General features: G+C 42.9%; 1 protein-coding gene across 2 annotated transcripts in view; it reads right to left on the bottom strand.

Moving 5' to 3' along the window:
* Positions 1-11,571: 11,571 nt before the first annotated feature.
* CLVS1 (clavesin 1) overlaps positions 11,572-16,281 on the bottom strand; it is a 57,616-nt gene continuing 52,906 nt past the window's right edge. For both annotated transcript variants that reach the window (XM_083187151.1, XM_083187152.1), the window contains exon 6: positions 11,572-12,266. In XM_083187151.1, coding sequence (XP_083043277.1) covers positions 12,179-12,266 — 88 coding nt within the window. In that variant the 3' untranslated portion in view covers positions 11,572-12,178. The remainder of the gene's footprint in view (positions 12,267-16,281) is intronic.

The following is a 16,281-nucleotide window of genomic DNA, read 5'->3' as shown; positions in this document are numbered from 1 at the left end:
GAAGGTGGGCGAAGACCTGTCGGCACACTGGTCCCATCCACTGTTTTTTTTTTGCCAGACTGAAGACATTTATGAGGATTTCTGTGATTCTGGTGCATGCATGTATCACTTTGGATTAATACTGGTAATTAATGTACTTAGTTAACAATGAGATGTCATAGTATTGCCTATCTCTGCCTACCTGCTGTCTCTGCCTAATATAGTGTAACAATTATTATAATACATTAAAAACAGTGATCCAATTGTAAAATGTAACTTGGTATTTTAATACCTCGAAGTTTTATGCCTGTTTAAGACAGCACGCAATGATGGTGTAATGTAAGTCTATCAAGTGTATGTCAAGTGTATAATTTTATAATGAACAATGAATGTCTATTGAACAAAACAAAGACTAATTTACAGATGTGTCCTCATACACCAAGCCTTATTATGCCATCCGATCAAAGATGCTCAACACAGTCTTTACATTTTCACACTGTGTACAAATGTTGCACATCAAATTGGTCAGTACAGAAGTATTTTTAGCGAATGCAGTTATTTTATTAATGCAACTAAGACCGTTTGAATGAAAAAGACACTCAGCTCACGCCAAGTCACTATTGCTATGAAATATTATAGGGGGCGCCACGTAGTGCATCAAATGATAAACACTTTTCTTTCAGAATTCTGCAGTGGTTACATTTATGTGCAAAACAGGTAATACTGTAGTTGTTACTGTGCATCCTGGGCCTAAGTACACGGGCATTTTGCTCGGTTGGTAACTTTATGCTACAGCTGCAGCCAACCGCTGGAATAGTCGTTTAAGCCATTGCTGTGTGACTGATACCTGTTCTTATACCCGGTGCGGCAATATCTATAGCCACTTTTGACGTATTAGCTAAAATGCTTACAATTTACCTTAACCCTTTGAGTGCCATCATCTCTGTGAGAGCTGTTCAACATATCCGGTAAAAAATGCCAGCATCGCTCACATTTGTTATATAAATTCAAATAAAAATGTGTTAAAAAAGGTAATTGTACAGGTCATTGGGATGGATGCAGTACCATGCGCTACCCCTCTCTGCTACACATCACCGGCTACGGCATAGATATTTATCGCATATGCACTAACATATGCGATAATTATTGCAAAGGACAGCTCTTGCGTTAAGAGCTGCCCTTTGGGATGTGTGAGCGGTCCCTGGTGGCTCGCTCCCCTTTTCCTGCCCGGCAGCTCTCTCTGCTCAGATGGCTTCCGGGCTCCTCCTCCCTGCACCCGGTAGAGGTGCTGGGAGGAGGAGGTCACTGGTCCGGGCAGCACATTAGGAGGCCGCCCGGACAGAGGTGAGGGGAATGCGAAAGGAAGCCCATAAGCTTCTATGGGGTTACGCCAGCTAGAGCTGGTGTAACCCCCCGCAGCGAAGCCCCAGCGGTGGGGCTTTACTGCATATGAAAATGCGTTTTTTTTTTGTTTAGTGCATCTCGCCCATTATGATGAATAAAACTGTTTGCTTGGCAATTTTCACACCTATTTTGACAAATTCACTTGGCACTCAAATGGTTAACAAGAGAGAGGTGTAAGTGAAACCATAGGGTATAAAATGCTGCTCTACAGTGTCAGTTTGTCAGTGTTTTACACAGATGTGCAGAATATGTGACCTTTTTTCTATGTCAGTTGACAAATGAACTGAAAATTTGTGAGAAAACTTTTTAGGCTCATGATAAAAATTTGATTTCACTACTTACATTTCAATTGTGATTTAAACAATACTACTGTATATTATTTATCTGTATTTTGCTTCCTTTGCAGTAGACGTATTGTCCTATTGTATGATGCTATTGAGCATGTGGGGTTTTTATCTTATTAGTGATAGAAGTGTGGGCTGCACACATCATCTTATATTAAATCACAGCTTTACTGAAGCTCAGAAAGCAGCTAGTAGAAAAGACATCAAAATTTCATTATCTCCCTTTCCTGCTCAGTGGCTAGGCCAGAGTCAATGGCTGTGGGAAATGATTTTGTGTATCGTCACATGATAAATGGTTCGGTGTTTAAGGACAAACTCCTCTTGATTCATGGGGATCCTGTTTTTATTTTACAATGACTAAACACTAGGCTAGTGATGGGCGACCTTATAGAGCAATACAGCAAAAATGAATAAATACAGTATATATATATATTTGTTTTGTTTATGCACATGACGAAGATGTAACTAAATACATTGAAACGGTTGGTAAAAGCGGTTAGTTTTCTTGTCTTCTTCTTTGTGCCACCAGGAAGCTACTTTTATATGTGGATTCTATAGTAGGTCATGCTTCCCTGGAGGGAACCTGCTTACCATATATACTCGAGTATAAGCCTACTTTTTCAGAACATTTTTTTATGCTGAAAAAGCCCCCTCGGCTTATACTCGAGTGAGGGTCCCACTTGAGTCAATAAGTTTTCCCAGTTTTTTGTTGTAAAATTAGGTGCCTCGGCTTATATTCGGGTCGACTTATACTCGAGTATATACGGTACCTTTTTTACATATTGGAATATATATCTTACATAGGATTGAGTGACACTTTCATCTCATTGTATGTATGTGTATATACAGTATGTGTATATATAAAAGCTTTCAATGGTGGCTCTACACCTAACTTCATCCACTAACACAGATTTACCAATATAGTCCACTATTAACGTTCAATTATCACACACACGCATATATATATATATATATATATATATATATATATATATATAAACACAAAGTAATACCCGCACTCGCACTTACCGGTAGTCAGCCTAAGGGGTGCCCAAATGGTCACACCGCAGTGTGCCAATTATGGTCCAAGTATCCACTGAAGGAAATGAGCACTCACCTCAAAGTTTTTGTCTAAAAAACTTTTACATTTATTGCAAGCAAAAAAAAATTTCAGAAAAAATGTTTTAAACATACCAAGTGAAGCTGTCAGTTTTACAAACTGACCCTGCAGTTTGTATATATGTATACATGTGTGTTTGAGTGCACTTCCCCCCTTCAGCGTACTCACAAATTAATCTGTAAAAAAAAGTGAGAATTAGCGCTTTCTAGTGCAGTATATTTTTTTGACCATTGATATGTACCGTCACCAAATGGTCACCCTAAAAATCAAGTAATAACATTGCAAGTGGTTCCCAGATCACTTGCCTAACACTTAACAATGCCGATGTTAACAGCACCCGGGAGTTTTTGTTTGTCTCTTGCAGAGATATCCTGGTTCTCAACTCCAATATTATATAGTCACAATATATGAGAGAGTGAAACACACACAACTGTGTAATACTGACAACAATTTAATGCAATAAAAACAAAGTAGTTGCTCAAACAATAAAATGTAAAATATATTGCTTATCTGGGTGTGGTCAGCACCATGAGGATCTGCCAATCCCACTGTCTTCAACCTGTGGCCCTCCAGATGTTGTGAAACTACATGTTCCAACATGCGTTGCCACATTTTTTCCTATAATAGGATGCCAAAAAACCTCAGGGCATGCTGGGACATGTAGTTCCACAACATCTGGAGGGCCACAGGTTGAAGACCTGTGCTCTACGCCATGGGTCTTCAAACTGTGGCCCTCCAGATGTTGTGAAACTACATGTCCCAGCATGCATTGACACATTTTGTTTCCTATAAGAGCATGCCAAAACTGTCAGGGCATGCTGGGACATGTAGTTCCACAACATCTTTCAGGGGACTTAAAAGCAGGTAGGCAATGTAAAAAAGCAATGAAGAAGGCAAGTCAGATGCTTGGTTGGTTGCATAGGGAGAGGTATCAGCAGCAGGAAGAAAGAAGTAATAATGCCACTGTATAGGTCATTGGTACGACCTCATCTAGAGTATTGTGTTCAGTTCTGGAGGCCATATCTCCAGAAGGATATAAATACATTAGAGACTGTACAAAGAAGAGCAACTAAAATGGTGCATGGCCTACATCACAAAACGTACCAGGAAAGACTAAAAGATCTTAATATGTATACTTTAGAGCAGAGAAGGGAAAGGGGGGACATGATAGAAACTTTCAAATATATCAAGGGTTTTAACAAGTTACAGGTGGGAGACATTCTTCACAGGAAGAGGAGCAACAAAACATGAGGACATGCACTGACACTAGAGGGAGGAAGATTCAGGGGAAATGTGAGGAAGAATTACTTCACAGAAAGAGTAGTAGATAAGTGGAATAGCCTACCATCAGAGGTGGTAGAGGCAATTTAAACATGCTTGGGATAGGCATATTGATATCCTTACAAAGAAATAAGGATCAAATATGGTTTGAGGTAACATGTTTAAAAAAAGGGGCAGACTAGATGGGCCAAGTGGTTCTTATCTGCCGTCAAATTCTATGTTTCTATGTTTCTATCTGGAGGGCCACAGTTTGAAGACCCATGCTCTATGCATTTCGTCCCTGTTGCCTGTCTGCTTGGACTACTCCTGTTGCAGACAGGCAACAGGGATGAAACGTGTAGAGGGACAGTGGGATTGGCAGATCCTCATGGTGCTGAACATACACCATATAAGCAATAACAGTATTTGGCTAGATTGGTCCAATTCAGGGCATTTACCAATTTTCCAATAAATGTAAGAATTAATTACATCACCATTTCCAAATCACATAAAAAATTCTGGGGTCGACGTTTCGGCCACGTATGGCCTTCTTCAGGGCAACACAGCTATGGACAACCTTTCAGCTCCAGAGACCAGGGTAGTGGTATAAGCAATATATATCTGTGAGTAGGAGGGGGCTGCCGCTGTCCATGCCAGATCACTGCCGGTCCTAGCCACTGGGTCTCTGCCCATCCCCGCCACCAGGTCTCTGCCAGTCCCTGCTGCTGAATCTGTCCCTGCTGCCAAGGTCTCAGAGCCTGTACTATACAGTTGCAGGTGCCTGGTGCCACGCATGTGCAGTACCAGCGGCAGTACTGCACATGCGCAAAAGCCTGTCTTCTATGGGCTGCGTCGGCTGCAGCCCATAGAAGTTGGCTAGGGCTGCAAAGTGTAAGGCAGGGAGGGGTTTCCTACAGGAAGCCAGCTCTCTGCCTATTGCAGCCTGGACTGGCAGTCATGGAGGAAGGGAACATCTCCCAATGGGAATACCTGTCATGTGGTTGACTGGCAGGTAAGACTTCTAATAGGAAGTCACTGCCAGTCGCAAAGAAGTTACTGGCTTCACTAGCACTGAGGAGGTGGCTGATTTTACCTGGGGAGGCTGCATAAGTAAAAACCGCCAATGGTTGTATCTATCATCCCTTTTCCTCAATCCCCTTTAGTTAGTTGCAATCTGTGGCAGGTGTATAACATGGACTCAGTTGCTTGAAATCAGGCTCATAGGTTACCTACTATAACACTTCAGTCTCATAGGTTACCTACAATAACACTTCAGTCTCATAGGTTACCTACTATAACACTTCAGTCTCATAGGTTACCTACTATAACACTTCAGTCTCATAGGTTACCTACTACAACACTTCAGTCTCACAGGTTTACTACTATAGCACTTCAGTCTCATAGGTTACCTACTATAACACTTCAGTCTCATAGGTTACCTACTACAATGCTTCAGTCTCACAGGTTACCTACTACAACACTTCAGTCTCACAGGTTACCTACTATAACACTTCAGTCTCATAGGTTACCTACTTTAACACTTCAGTCTCATAGGTTACCTACTACAACACTTCAGTCTCACAGGTTACCTACTACAATACTTCCGTCTCACAGGTTACCTACTATAGCACTTCAGTCTCATAGGTTACCTACTATAACACTTCAGTCTCATATGTTACCTACTATAACACTTCAGTCTCATAGGTTACCTACTATAACACTACAGTCTCACAGGTTACCTACTATAACACTTCAGTCTCATAGGTTACCTACTTTAACACTTCAGTCTCATAGGTTACCTACTACAACACTTCAGTCTCACAGGTTACCTACTACAATACTTCCGTCTCACAGGTTACCTACTATAACACTTCAGTCTCATATGTTACCTACTATAACACTACAGTCTCACAGGTTACCTACTATAACACTTCAGTCTCACAGGTTACCTACTATAACAATACAGTCTCACAGGTTACCTACTATAACACATCAGTCTCACAGGTTACCTACTATAGCACTTCAGTCTCACAGGTTTCCTACTATAACACTTCAGTCTCATAGCTTACCTACTATAACACTTCAGTCTCACAGGTTACCTACTATAGCACTTCAGTCTCATAGGTTACCTACTATAACACTTCAGTCTCACAGGTTACCTACTATAACACTTCAGTCTCATAGGTTACCTACTATAACCCTTCAGTCTCACAGGTTACCTACTATAACACTTCAGTCTCACAGGTTACCTACTATAAAACTTCAGTCTCACATGTTACCTACTATAACACTTCAGTCTCACAGGTTACCTACTACAGTATAACACTGTTGTCACTATTGCTGCCTGTAATTTCTCCTTATCAGTCATTGTAATTTCACATACCTCGTTATTGCTACTTGGTAGCCATCTGTATTATAAGCGCTTTGTACTTACTTACATTTATGACTATTGCCTTCTGCGATAATGGTCTACACTGTTTCGTGTCTGTTTGCACCCTATATAGTTTTTTTTTATTATCGTTTCCTCTTTTTTGCTTTCTGTATCCCCCGCACTATGTTTTTTATATGAAAATGATGTACAGTAAATTAAATATTTACAGTGGAGCTGCTGAATAATCTTTATACATACAGTATATACATATATACAGTACACAAACATTATTGAGGACTTGGTTCATACTGACGATATTTGCGAATGTACTGGAAGCATTCCTCCTCTGTTCTCACATTCCTCTGTTCTCTAAGCCCATCTGCAGACTGCTAACAGCCATTAACAGCCTGAAATCTTGGATAAATGAATGTAATAGCTTGTACTCTGTTAATTAGCAGAATGGCATGGGGGGATAACATATATATTGCACCATTGTTGAGAGGATCGTGTGTACTTTGAGTTTAATGAACATCTAAATGCACCATCTGTTAATGAGCTAGCTCCGTATTTGTTATGTTACTATAGTGTCACACCAGCTTCCTTGTTTATATATGGAAACTGATTCTACCATACATTGGCGTTTAATAATGAATGAATTCTGCTCGTACGTTCTACAAACACTGCGCACAACGTAGTGGGATGGGAGGAGGGAAGTGACTTCTAAAGGATGTGTCTGTACATTAAGGATGACATCATAGAATAAGGTTCAGAAACAACTCGAAGTCCTGCACTGTATAGATTATATTATGACTAAAACAATTTTCAGACCTCCTAATAAAATGGTTTATGTTATATTTTAACATGTTTTGTTCTTGGTGCAGAATATGGAATTTTTTATGAGAATTTTGATACTATACTGTACTGTTTTTTAGATATAAATTGTTTTATTGTATCAACAGGGGAAAAATCCGTCTGTTGTTATTATAATAAAGATATTATTGAATAAACCTAAAGGTATTCTTGTCTTTTCTTGATTACTATTGTATATTTATACACTACATTATGACAGTCAGAATCCTGGTTAAAAAAAAACCCCTTATTCTGCCATCAATATGACCATGCAACCAACAAAATGCAAGTGAAAACAAATAGACAAATACACTGGGCATCATCATCCAATGTGATTTCCAAAAGTACATTTTATGAAGTTGCCCTTTGATAAAATACAAAAAAATCTACCAGAAATTCCAACATGGTAAAAGGTGGTTGTGAGCGGTGAGACATCTCCATCAATTGGCTTGTCTGTTTGCAACTGTGGGAGTTGGATGGAGTCAAAATCTCGGCGGTCGAGATACCGACGCCGGAATCCCGACCGCCGCAATGCCAGCAATTTCTCCCTCTATGGGTGTCCACGACACCCATAGAGGGAGAATAAAATAGTGTGACGAGCGTAGCGAGGCACCGGGCCCGCTGCGTGGCGAGCGCAGCTAGCCCGCAAGGGGGGGGGGGGGGTGATCCACGCCCCCCCCCCCCCCCCCCCGCCTTGTTGGTATTTGGGCGGTCGGGATTCCGGCATCTGTATTTCGACCGCCGGGATTCCGTACTGAATCCGTGGGAGTAACTATACATGTAAGTTTGTTAAGTACAAAACAGTGTACTTATTAACTCCATTGCTGCTAATAAAGGCCTCCACCAGAGCAGATCTGCATTCTCCTCTTCGGTCCTAACAGAGAGTGGGAAACATATGGCCATCTGACTATACAGATGCAGCTTTTCAAATCCGGGGTACGTGAAGAACAATTTTCTTAAACAAAAAACCCTGGAGTACTACTGGACACAGGTGGAGCGACCTGCAGGGAAGTGTGTGGCAAGGTGAGTATGTTTGTTTGCGTGTGTAAATGTATGCATGTACAGTGCAGTATGTTATTAAAGTTTGACAGAGTCATAAGATTGACACATGCATCAGGTTGACATTGGCAAGGTTGACATGGGTTTTTCACATTATTCGTGTCCCGGATGTCGACATAGTCAACATGGACATCATATCGGTGCAACCCGTCCACTCACGTGGCTCGCTGCTCTCGCCATGCTTCAGGCACGGTGCTTCGCTACGCTCGGCACACTATTCTATTCTCCCACCACGCATGAAATACCGCCTGTCGGCACATGTTGGCTCAAAAAATAGTAAAAAACACATGTCGACCTTCATAAAATAGTGCAAGCATGGTGAGCGCAGTGGTCCACTTAGACGGTGACTATGTCGACACTCGGGACAAAATAATGGGAAAAACTCATGTCACCTTTTGAATACACCACCATATTTGTGAGGAGGGACGCATGTAAAATTATTTTCTGTGATAAATTCATATTTATTGAAGTGGAGTAATCACATTTGAATTCAGTGACGGTTTTCAAATAATTGAAAAGACGATTTACGAAAATTTTAGCATTCTAGCTACCAATTTTTCAAAGTTATATCACCGACTGCCCTCCACTTCTATTTCAGTACCTCCAACTGATGATTTTCCCTCAAAGTTCCCTCTTCTCGAGCGCATATGTCACAGGGATCCCACAAAAGTTCAGTTGGGTTACAATCTGGACTCTGGGGTGGCAAAACCATGTTTTTCATCACATCTTGGCTTTCTTTGCACTCTACATAATTTTTGCAACTTATGGTGGTGTATTGAAATTAATGGCCGGTAGTGTAGGGATTCTCAGATGTTCAATAGTGTGACTGTATGCGAGCATCGGCTGTAAGACGATCCTGGCGTCGGCGACATTTGCATATTTCCACATATATTCATCATAGCAGCCATGGCGGTATTTGCGTTTATCTCTGAATAAGGCCCTGAGATACTTGTGTAAGTGACAGTGAAATCAGATGTCAACAATAAAAAGTAGTCGTACAACCTGATGTGCCACCATCTTAAAAGTGAAGTATGTCTCTCTTGGGAATCATCAGCTGTCCATGTGTGGATAGTAAACACACCTGCTTAGTTTCCTGAAATGTTTGGGAGACTCATGAATTTCATGGAGCTCCCCCAGACTCCTGGGGAGAAGTCCAGCTTCCTGGATCTGCCAAAACCCTAGAGAAGTGGGCAGGGCCGGTGCAAGGCACCTGAGCGCCCCAGGCAAGTCAGGGTGGGGTGGGGGCGCCCCGGTGTCTGCCGCCTGGGTACCTGTCCTGCGCTGTCCTGGCCGCACGGCGCACGCTGATTGGCTGAATCTCAGCCAATCAGCGTGCGGCCAGTGTTTCCAAAACAAAAGCGCTTCGGCATAGCCCGGCGGATAGCGCTCGTTATTTCTTATTGACTGCAGGGACCCCCGCTGCCACCGCCGCCAGCTTTTACGCACATATACGCCGCAGGACATGTACCCGGGCGGCAAGGGGGGGCGAAATACAGCCCTCCAGTGGCCGGCGCCCTAGGCAAATGCCTAGATTTGCCTAGTGGTGGCGCCGGCCCTGGAAGTGGGCAGTCTGAGGGAACAATTCTGAGATTGGCCACAAACTCTGGTATTGGTGGGCCGAGGATGGTGGAATTCATTGTACCAAACCCCCTCAACTCCCATCTGAGTTTCCCTTCAGGTGTTTAGAGTCCTCACTGTTGGAATAGAGGTAGGTTGGACAGGTGGGATGTTCTGCTAATATAATCCTCAGACTAATATATTGCTTTGCCATTGTACAGAATTTTACACAGTTTTTGTAAAATCTAATTTTCTCATTTTGCACTTACTTGTCCAATACAAAAGATCCGCTAGGAACAGGCGCTCAGTTTGTCTTATGTAACCTCATATTAGCACAAAACCCTGGCTTATGACACTGACAAGAACATCTTGCAAGGTAGCAACCCAGATGACACCCAGAAAACCCATTTCACAGACAGAGAGAAATGGCTGCCTACAGATCCTTCATCAATGTACTCATGCATTGTGCGGCGTGTGCAGAGTTTGCTAAAAAAATCTGTAGATTTTTTTTTTCATGAGAATCAGGTCCATAGGGAGAGATTTATCAAAGCTTGGAGAGAAATAAAGTGTAGTGATATAAAGTACCAACAGCTGTCATTTTTCAGACACTGGGCAGGATGTACCAAGCAGCGGCGGTACATCCCGCCACCCATCGCACCGATGTGTACTAACATATGCGATGAGCAACACAAAGGGCAGCTCTCCCCTCCTTTGCCCCCCCCACTGCTTGGATTTCCTCAATTCTGACAGGGAAGTCAACAGGGCATGCTGGGAGGGATCCGTGTTGGATCCTTCACACAGCAGTGCTTCAAAGGGAAACCCAAAGGCTTCTGTGGGATTACGCCATCTAATAATAATAATAATAATGTTATTTATATAGCACTTTTCTCCTAATAGGACTCAAATTACCTGCATTAGCCTTTTAAAGCCCAAAATACAAAACAAAATTAACAACGGATATTAGTGAAATGCTTGGGTGAACAGGAAAGTCTTGAGTTTATTTTTGAATGTTTCCGGAGTGGAAGCTTCTCGAACTGAGCAGGGAAGTGAGTTCCATAGAATCTAAACCACAGCACTGAAAGCTCAACCCCCAGATGAATTTAGGGAAATTCTGGGTACTGTTAGTAGTCCTTCATCAACCGATTGCAGTAATCGAGTGGGACAATAAGGGATCAGAAGCTGCTTCAGGTTCCTTGGGCCCTGGTCATGTAGAGCTTTGAACTGGTGTAACCTCCACAGCTGAGCCCCACCAGGAGGGGCTTTATTGCATCTCAAAATGTGGTAAAAACCCAGAAAACAGGGGTTGTTACGGCATTTTTTGTTTAGTACATCGCGCCCACCGCCTGTAACATTACATCTAGAAGCTGATTGGTCAGTACTTTATCTCTCTGAAAGCTTTGATTTATCTCTAGTTTTCTGCTGTCAGAATATATAACGCTTCATTAAAAAACAGCACTATTTATTCAAAATAATAAATAATTCAAAATTAACAAGTGTGTTTAGTGTCAGTACACCATCTCCTTTAATCTATTGCAGTAATGTGCAGACAGCTAGACAGCGCCTCACTCCTGAAACATTAAAAACAGGCAACACCAATCAACAGACAGAAATGGATACATTCAATCTAATCTGTGTATATAGGTTTATAGATTCTGTTTTTGTTGGTGGTGGAAATTACATTTAATACAGATCCAATTAAGCACAAGGGAAAGTACAATTTTAAATTACGGTGTTGAAAAAAATAAATAAAATAAAAGTATTTTCAAATGTATCTCCTATCCAGTCTTGTATAATCCCATACCTGATATTTCATAATAGACTCATTGACTATATGTCAGATATTTGTTACTCGTACGTTTGTCTGACACAATTACAGTATGTTTTGTCTGCTGGTGATTGCACTAGGTATAATAATGAAACATCGCGGGTCCGTAGGTCATGATATAAAAATACTGACGGCTAAGCCTTTCCTAACCGGAGGGTCTCCCTTGTAGCAGACAGCATGTATCTTACAATATGAAAGACTCTAATGCACTTTGTCTGGGTCCTTTTGGCAGTAAAAGAATCTTCACACTTATAAAGCTGCTCCTGTTTGTTGGCACTATGGCAATGAAATTAAATAGGTCTTTGCACGGTGACACCGTGTGCATGTAGCTGGTGAATATTTAGCAAAGTGAGGAAAAAGAAAAATAGCCACTGGTGAAATCTAAGGTGGTTGCAGTGATGTTCGGCAGATCAGTCCAGGGCGAGCAGCGGCTGGGTGTTCTCACTGTCTCTGTGGTCCTGGTGCATCAACGTTCCCGGTTCTACCACCGACTGGGACCTGTACGGGAAACATAAACCTTGGAATCACGGGCTAAATAACAAGCTATTAACACCACCAGGGGGCGTGCAAGCATGCCTCAGTTAATTTACTAGCGCATAGGGCCTTATTCTGGTTCACTCTTAGAGGCTAATTCCTTCTCAAAGGGACAAAACCATGTGCACTGCAGGTGGGGCAGATGTAACATGTGCAGATAGAATTAGATTTGGGTGAGTTGGTTTTTTTTTTTGTGTGCAGGGAAAATACTGACTGCTTTATTTCTACATTGCAATATAGATCTCACTTTGAAGAAAAGCCCCACCCAAATGTTATTCTATCTGCACATGTTACATCTGCCCCCCCCCCCCCCCTGCAGTGCACATGGTTTTGTCCGTTTGAGAAGAAATTTGCCTCTAAGAGTAAACCAGAATAAGGCCCATAGTCAACATGGATATCCAACCTGGACTGTTAATGTGCCTAGAGGACTGAGTTTGAGAACCAAAGTTACACGAATAATAATATGCGGATCAATATTTGAGACAGGTTAAATAAAAAGTATTTTAAAGAAAAACAGTTCTACCCTGTTTTAAGTACTGATTTTATTACCCCAAAATGTTGCTCTGCCTGGGGTTTATTTACTAAGATGGGAGTTCTCTTGAAGATGGGATGTTGCCATTAGCAACTAATCAGAATCTGCTTCTTATTTGTTTTACACCTTCTAGAAGATATGGACCATTATTCTGGTTCACTCGCAAAGGCAAATCCCTTCTCAAATGGACAAAACCATGTGCACTGCAGGGGGGGGGGGGCAGATGTAACCGTAATGCCTATAACATTTATACAACACACAATAATGCCATTTATACATCACACTGTTACGCCTATTACACGTTATAACACACTCCATAATGCCTTTAACACATTATGCCACACACCGTAATGCTTATTACACATTATGCCACATAATTGCTGCTTATCTACATACTTGTTGCCATGAGTTACATGCATGTTGCCATGGGTTTCTTGCTTGATGCAAGGGGTTACATGAATGTTGCCATGGATTTCTTGCTCGATGCAAGGGGTTACATGAATGTTGCCATGGGTTTCTTGCTCGATACAAGAGGTTACATGCTCATTGCCAGGGAATACATCTCGTTGCCTGGAGGTAACATGCTCCTTGCCAGGGGTTTCATGCTCGTTGCAATGGGACTTGAGAACTTAATGCTCGTTGCCAGCAGGGGAATACCTGCTCATTTCCATGGGGGAGTTACTTGCTTGCTAATTGCCATGGGGAATACATGCTCGTTGCCATGGGGGAATACATGCCAGGGGGGGTTACTTGCTTGTTTAATAGCGCCAGGCCATGGGTCCCCTGCTACTCTTCACCCATGCCACTCACACACAGCTTCCGACAGGGAAGCTGTGCACTCCTCTGTCAGATGCAGTATGTGTGCGAGTGGCGAGCAGCAAGGGACTTGCGGCCCGGCGCTATTAAGTGCGCTCCCTGCCCCTCCCCTGTCAGACGATGTGTGCGACAGGCTGGGGATGGCATCGCCGGCCAGTGATTCAGCAGGCCAGAGCCAGGCCCTCTCCTCTCTTAAGCCCGGCAGGGCCTTGGACACTTGTTCACCTGAGTATTCTTACTGCTTAGAGTGGGCACCTGCAGTTTTTTTTGTGTGGCACTACAAGTCTAAAGGCTCATACACAGAGAGTGATTTTAGCCCATTTAGTAAGCGATCTATCTAGATCGCTTTGAACTTAAGCATGGTTCGCTCCGTGTATATGCCCCCAAACGACGGTACACGCATCGCCATCGCCTGACTAGATCTTGAACGCTGGTTAGCACAGATCACCCATACAACGCTCAGCATGCAGGCTAGCAGAGATCACCCTGTATGTATAGAGTTTAAGTAAGGTAGAACAACCTTCTCCCTCCCACTTTACAGTCTTCTGATACCAGTGTCAGAGTGGGGCACCACCGGGGAAATGCAGTGATGGGGGCCCGTATTGAGGTGCAAGTAATCATTATATATATTATATACATATAGAGATATAACAATTATATCCATGGCAGTCAGATTTACTTGCTCATTTTCATATGCAGTTAATTAGAGCTAACCTGAGAGCACTACGTGTTAGGCATAGAGAGCAAGACATTCATCTAAGGAAGGAGATAAATATGCGCACAGATAACATGTGCCGGAACTAGACTCCAGAAGATCTGGCGTTACTGTATGTATAGTACATCACAGTAGCATCATTTATCATTTGCTTAATGTGTGGGTTACTTATAAAAATGACATGCAAAAATGAAGGTGTTATAATAACCCACAGCAACCAATTACAATGTTTTAGTTGTTAAGAATATGCAAATAAAAGTCCTATAAACATGGCAATTGATTTCCTTGACAAGATCAGCAAGGAAAAAATTGAGATTTAGAACATGTCCCAAACCGCTTAAACCAGGGGCGGCCAAACTGGTCCTTGAGATCTACCAACGGTCCACGTTTTCCAAATCCCCTAGCTCTGGAGTAGCCAACTCCAGTCCTCGAGAGCTACCAACAGTTAATGTTTTCCAGATCTCACAGCATCACAAGTGAAGTAATTTGCTCCACCTGTGGATCTTTGAAAATGTTTCAGCTAGTAATGAATGCAGAAGCTAGGTTGTCTGGAAAATGTGAACTGTTGGTAGATCTTGAGGACTGGAGTTAGCTACCACTGCCCTAGCTGGTGCACAGCTGTAGTCATTACTGTCATATTTTCAAACCTGCTGCATTCATTCCTACTATAGATCCACGGGCTGTCGGCCAAACATGAACTGATGGTAGATCTTGAAGACAGGTTTGGGCACTCTTGGGCTTATACAGATGGAGTGCCTCTCCTGCAGCTCCAGCACTCGCCAGAATGCCCCTGCTGGCGAGCTCTGGCGGAGAGGTGCTCCATCTGACTGGGACGCATGCACGTCCCAGACACTCGGCGGCTGGACGCAGAAACCCTGCCCCTAGGGTGACCAACTCATCCCTTTAATCCGGGACACATATTAATTACACAGGTTCTGTGGCAGTTTAAAACCAGGTGAAATGGAGTCTTGAGGTGCGGCAGTATAAAAACCAGGTGAAAGCCAGCCACAGAACCTGTGTAATTAATATGTGTCCCGGATTAAAGGGATGAGTTGGTCACTCTACCTGCTCCTCTCTGCTTCAGGGAGACGGGCAGGGTTTCCTGCCTGTCTGCGCTGCACTCAGTGCTCTGAACAAAGCAGATCACGGAGTGCAGGCTAATTAAAATGCTGCACTGACTTTTGAGCCAATCAGAGCTTGTGTACCGGCAGCCAATCATAGCACATGCCTGTACGCAAGCTCTGATTGGCTCACCATACGGTGCTGCATTTTAATTGGCCACCAGCATCCTGAGTTGAAGAAGCCTGTGTTCTGGGAACTGCTTCAATCAGCACACTGAGCACATCGCAGGCAGCTCAGCAGAAGAGGAGATGGGGGAGCAGGAGCCGGGTTACGTTAATTAAAGTGAGGGGGAAGGGGCGGACTGGAAATCAGTCCCAGGCCCCTAAATTCCTGATGGCAGCCCTGGGCGCAAGAGCTGTTGAGAGATGTAATTCTCCCAGCAGTTGTCTGAGGGGGGGGTTACACTTCTACCGGGGGTCACACGCTCAAAAACACTCAATATTCACCATTGCTGCAGAAGACCCTGATCCATGAAGCTGGATGAAGAAGTCACGAGTCACCGCTTTGGAAGTTGATGATATGTCACCAAATTTCACCCTGGCAATTGAATTCCCCTTATGCTTTTCCAATGCAGTTTACAGTGGCAAGATCTGTACCACCCTTCATATCTGCGCCAGCTTTAATACATTCCCCTTATACAGTATCTGCCACTGTTACACAACATGCATAAATATTTTACTTTTGAAAACCTTTGAAGTACTGCATAGAATACAGATTACCGGGAACAGTGTGTGGAGGAATAATAAATGCAATTGCTATTTTAATTGCATGTATGTCCTTGGTCGAGGTCATAT

The sequence above is a fragment of the Crinia signifera genome, chromosome 5 (assembly GCF_055691185.1).
Source record: "Crinia signifera chromosome 5, ASM5569118v1, whole genome shotgun sequence".
Lineage (NCBI taxonomy): Eukaryota > Metazoa > Chordata > Amphibia > Anura > Myobatrachidae > Crinia > Crinia signifera.
The sequence above is the reverse complement of the archived record's forward strand: the minus strand, read 5'-3'. Positions and strand labels throughout refer to the sequence as shown.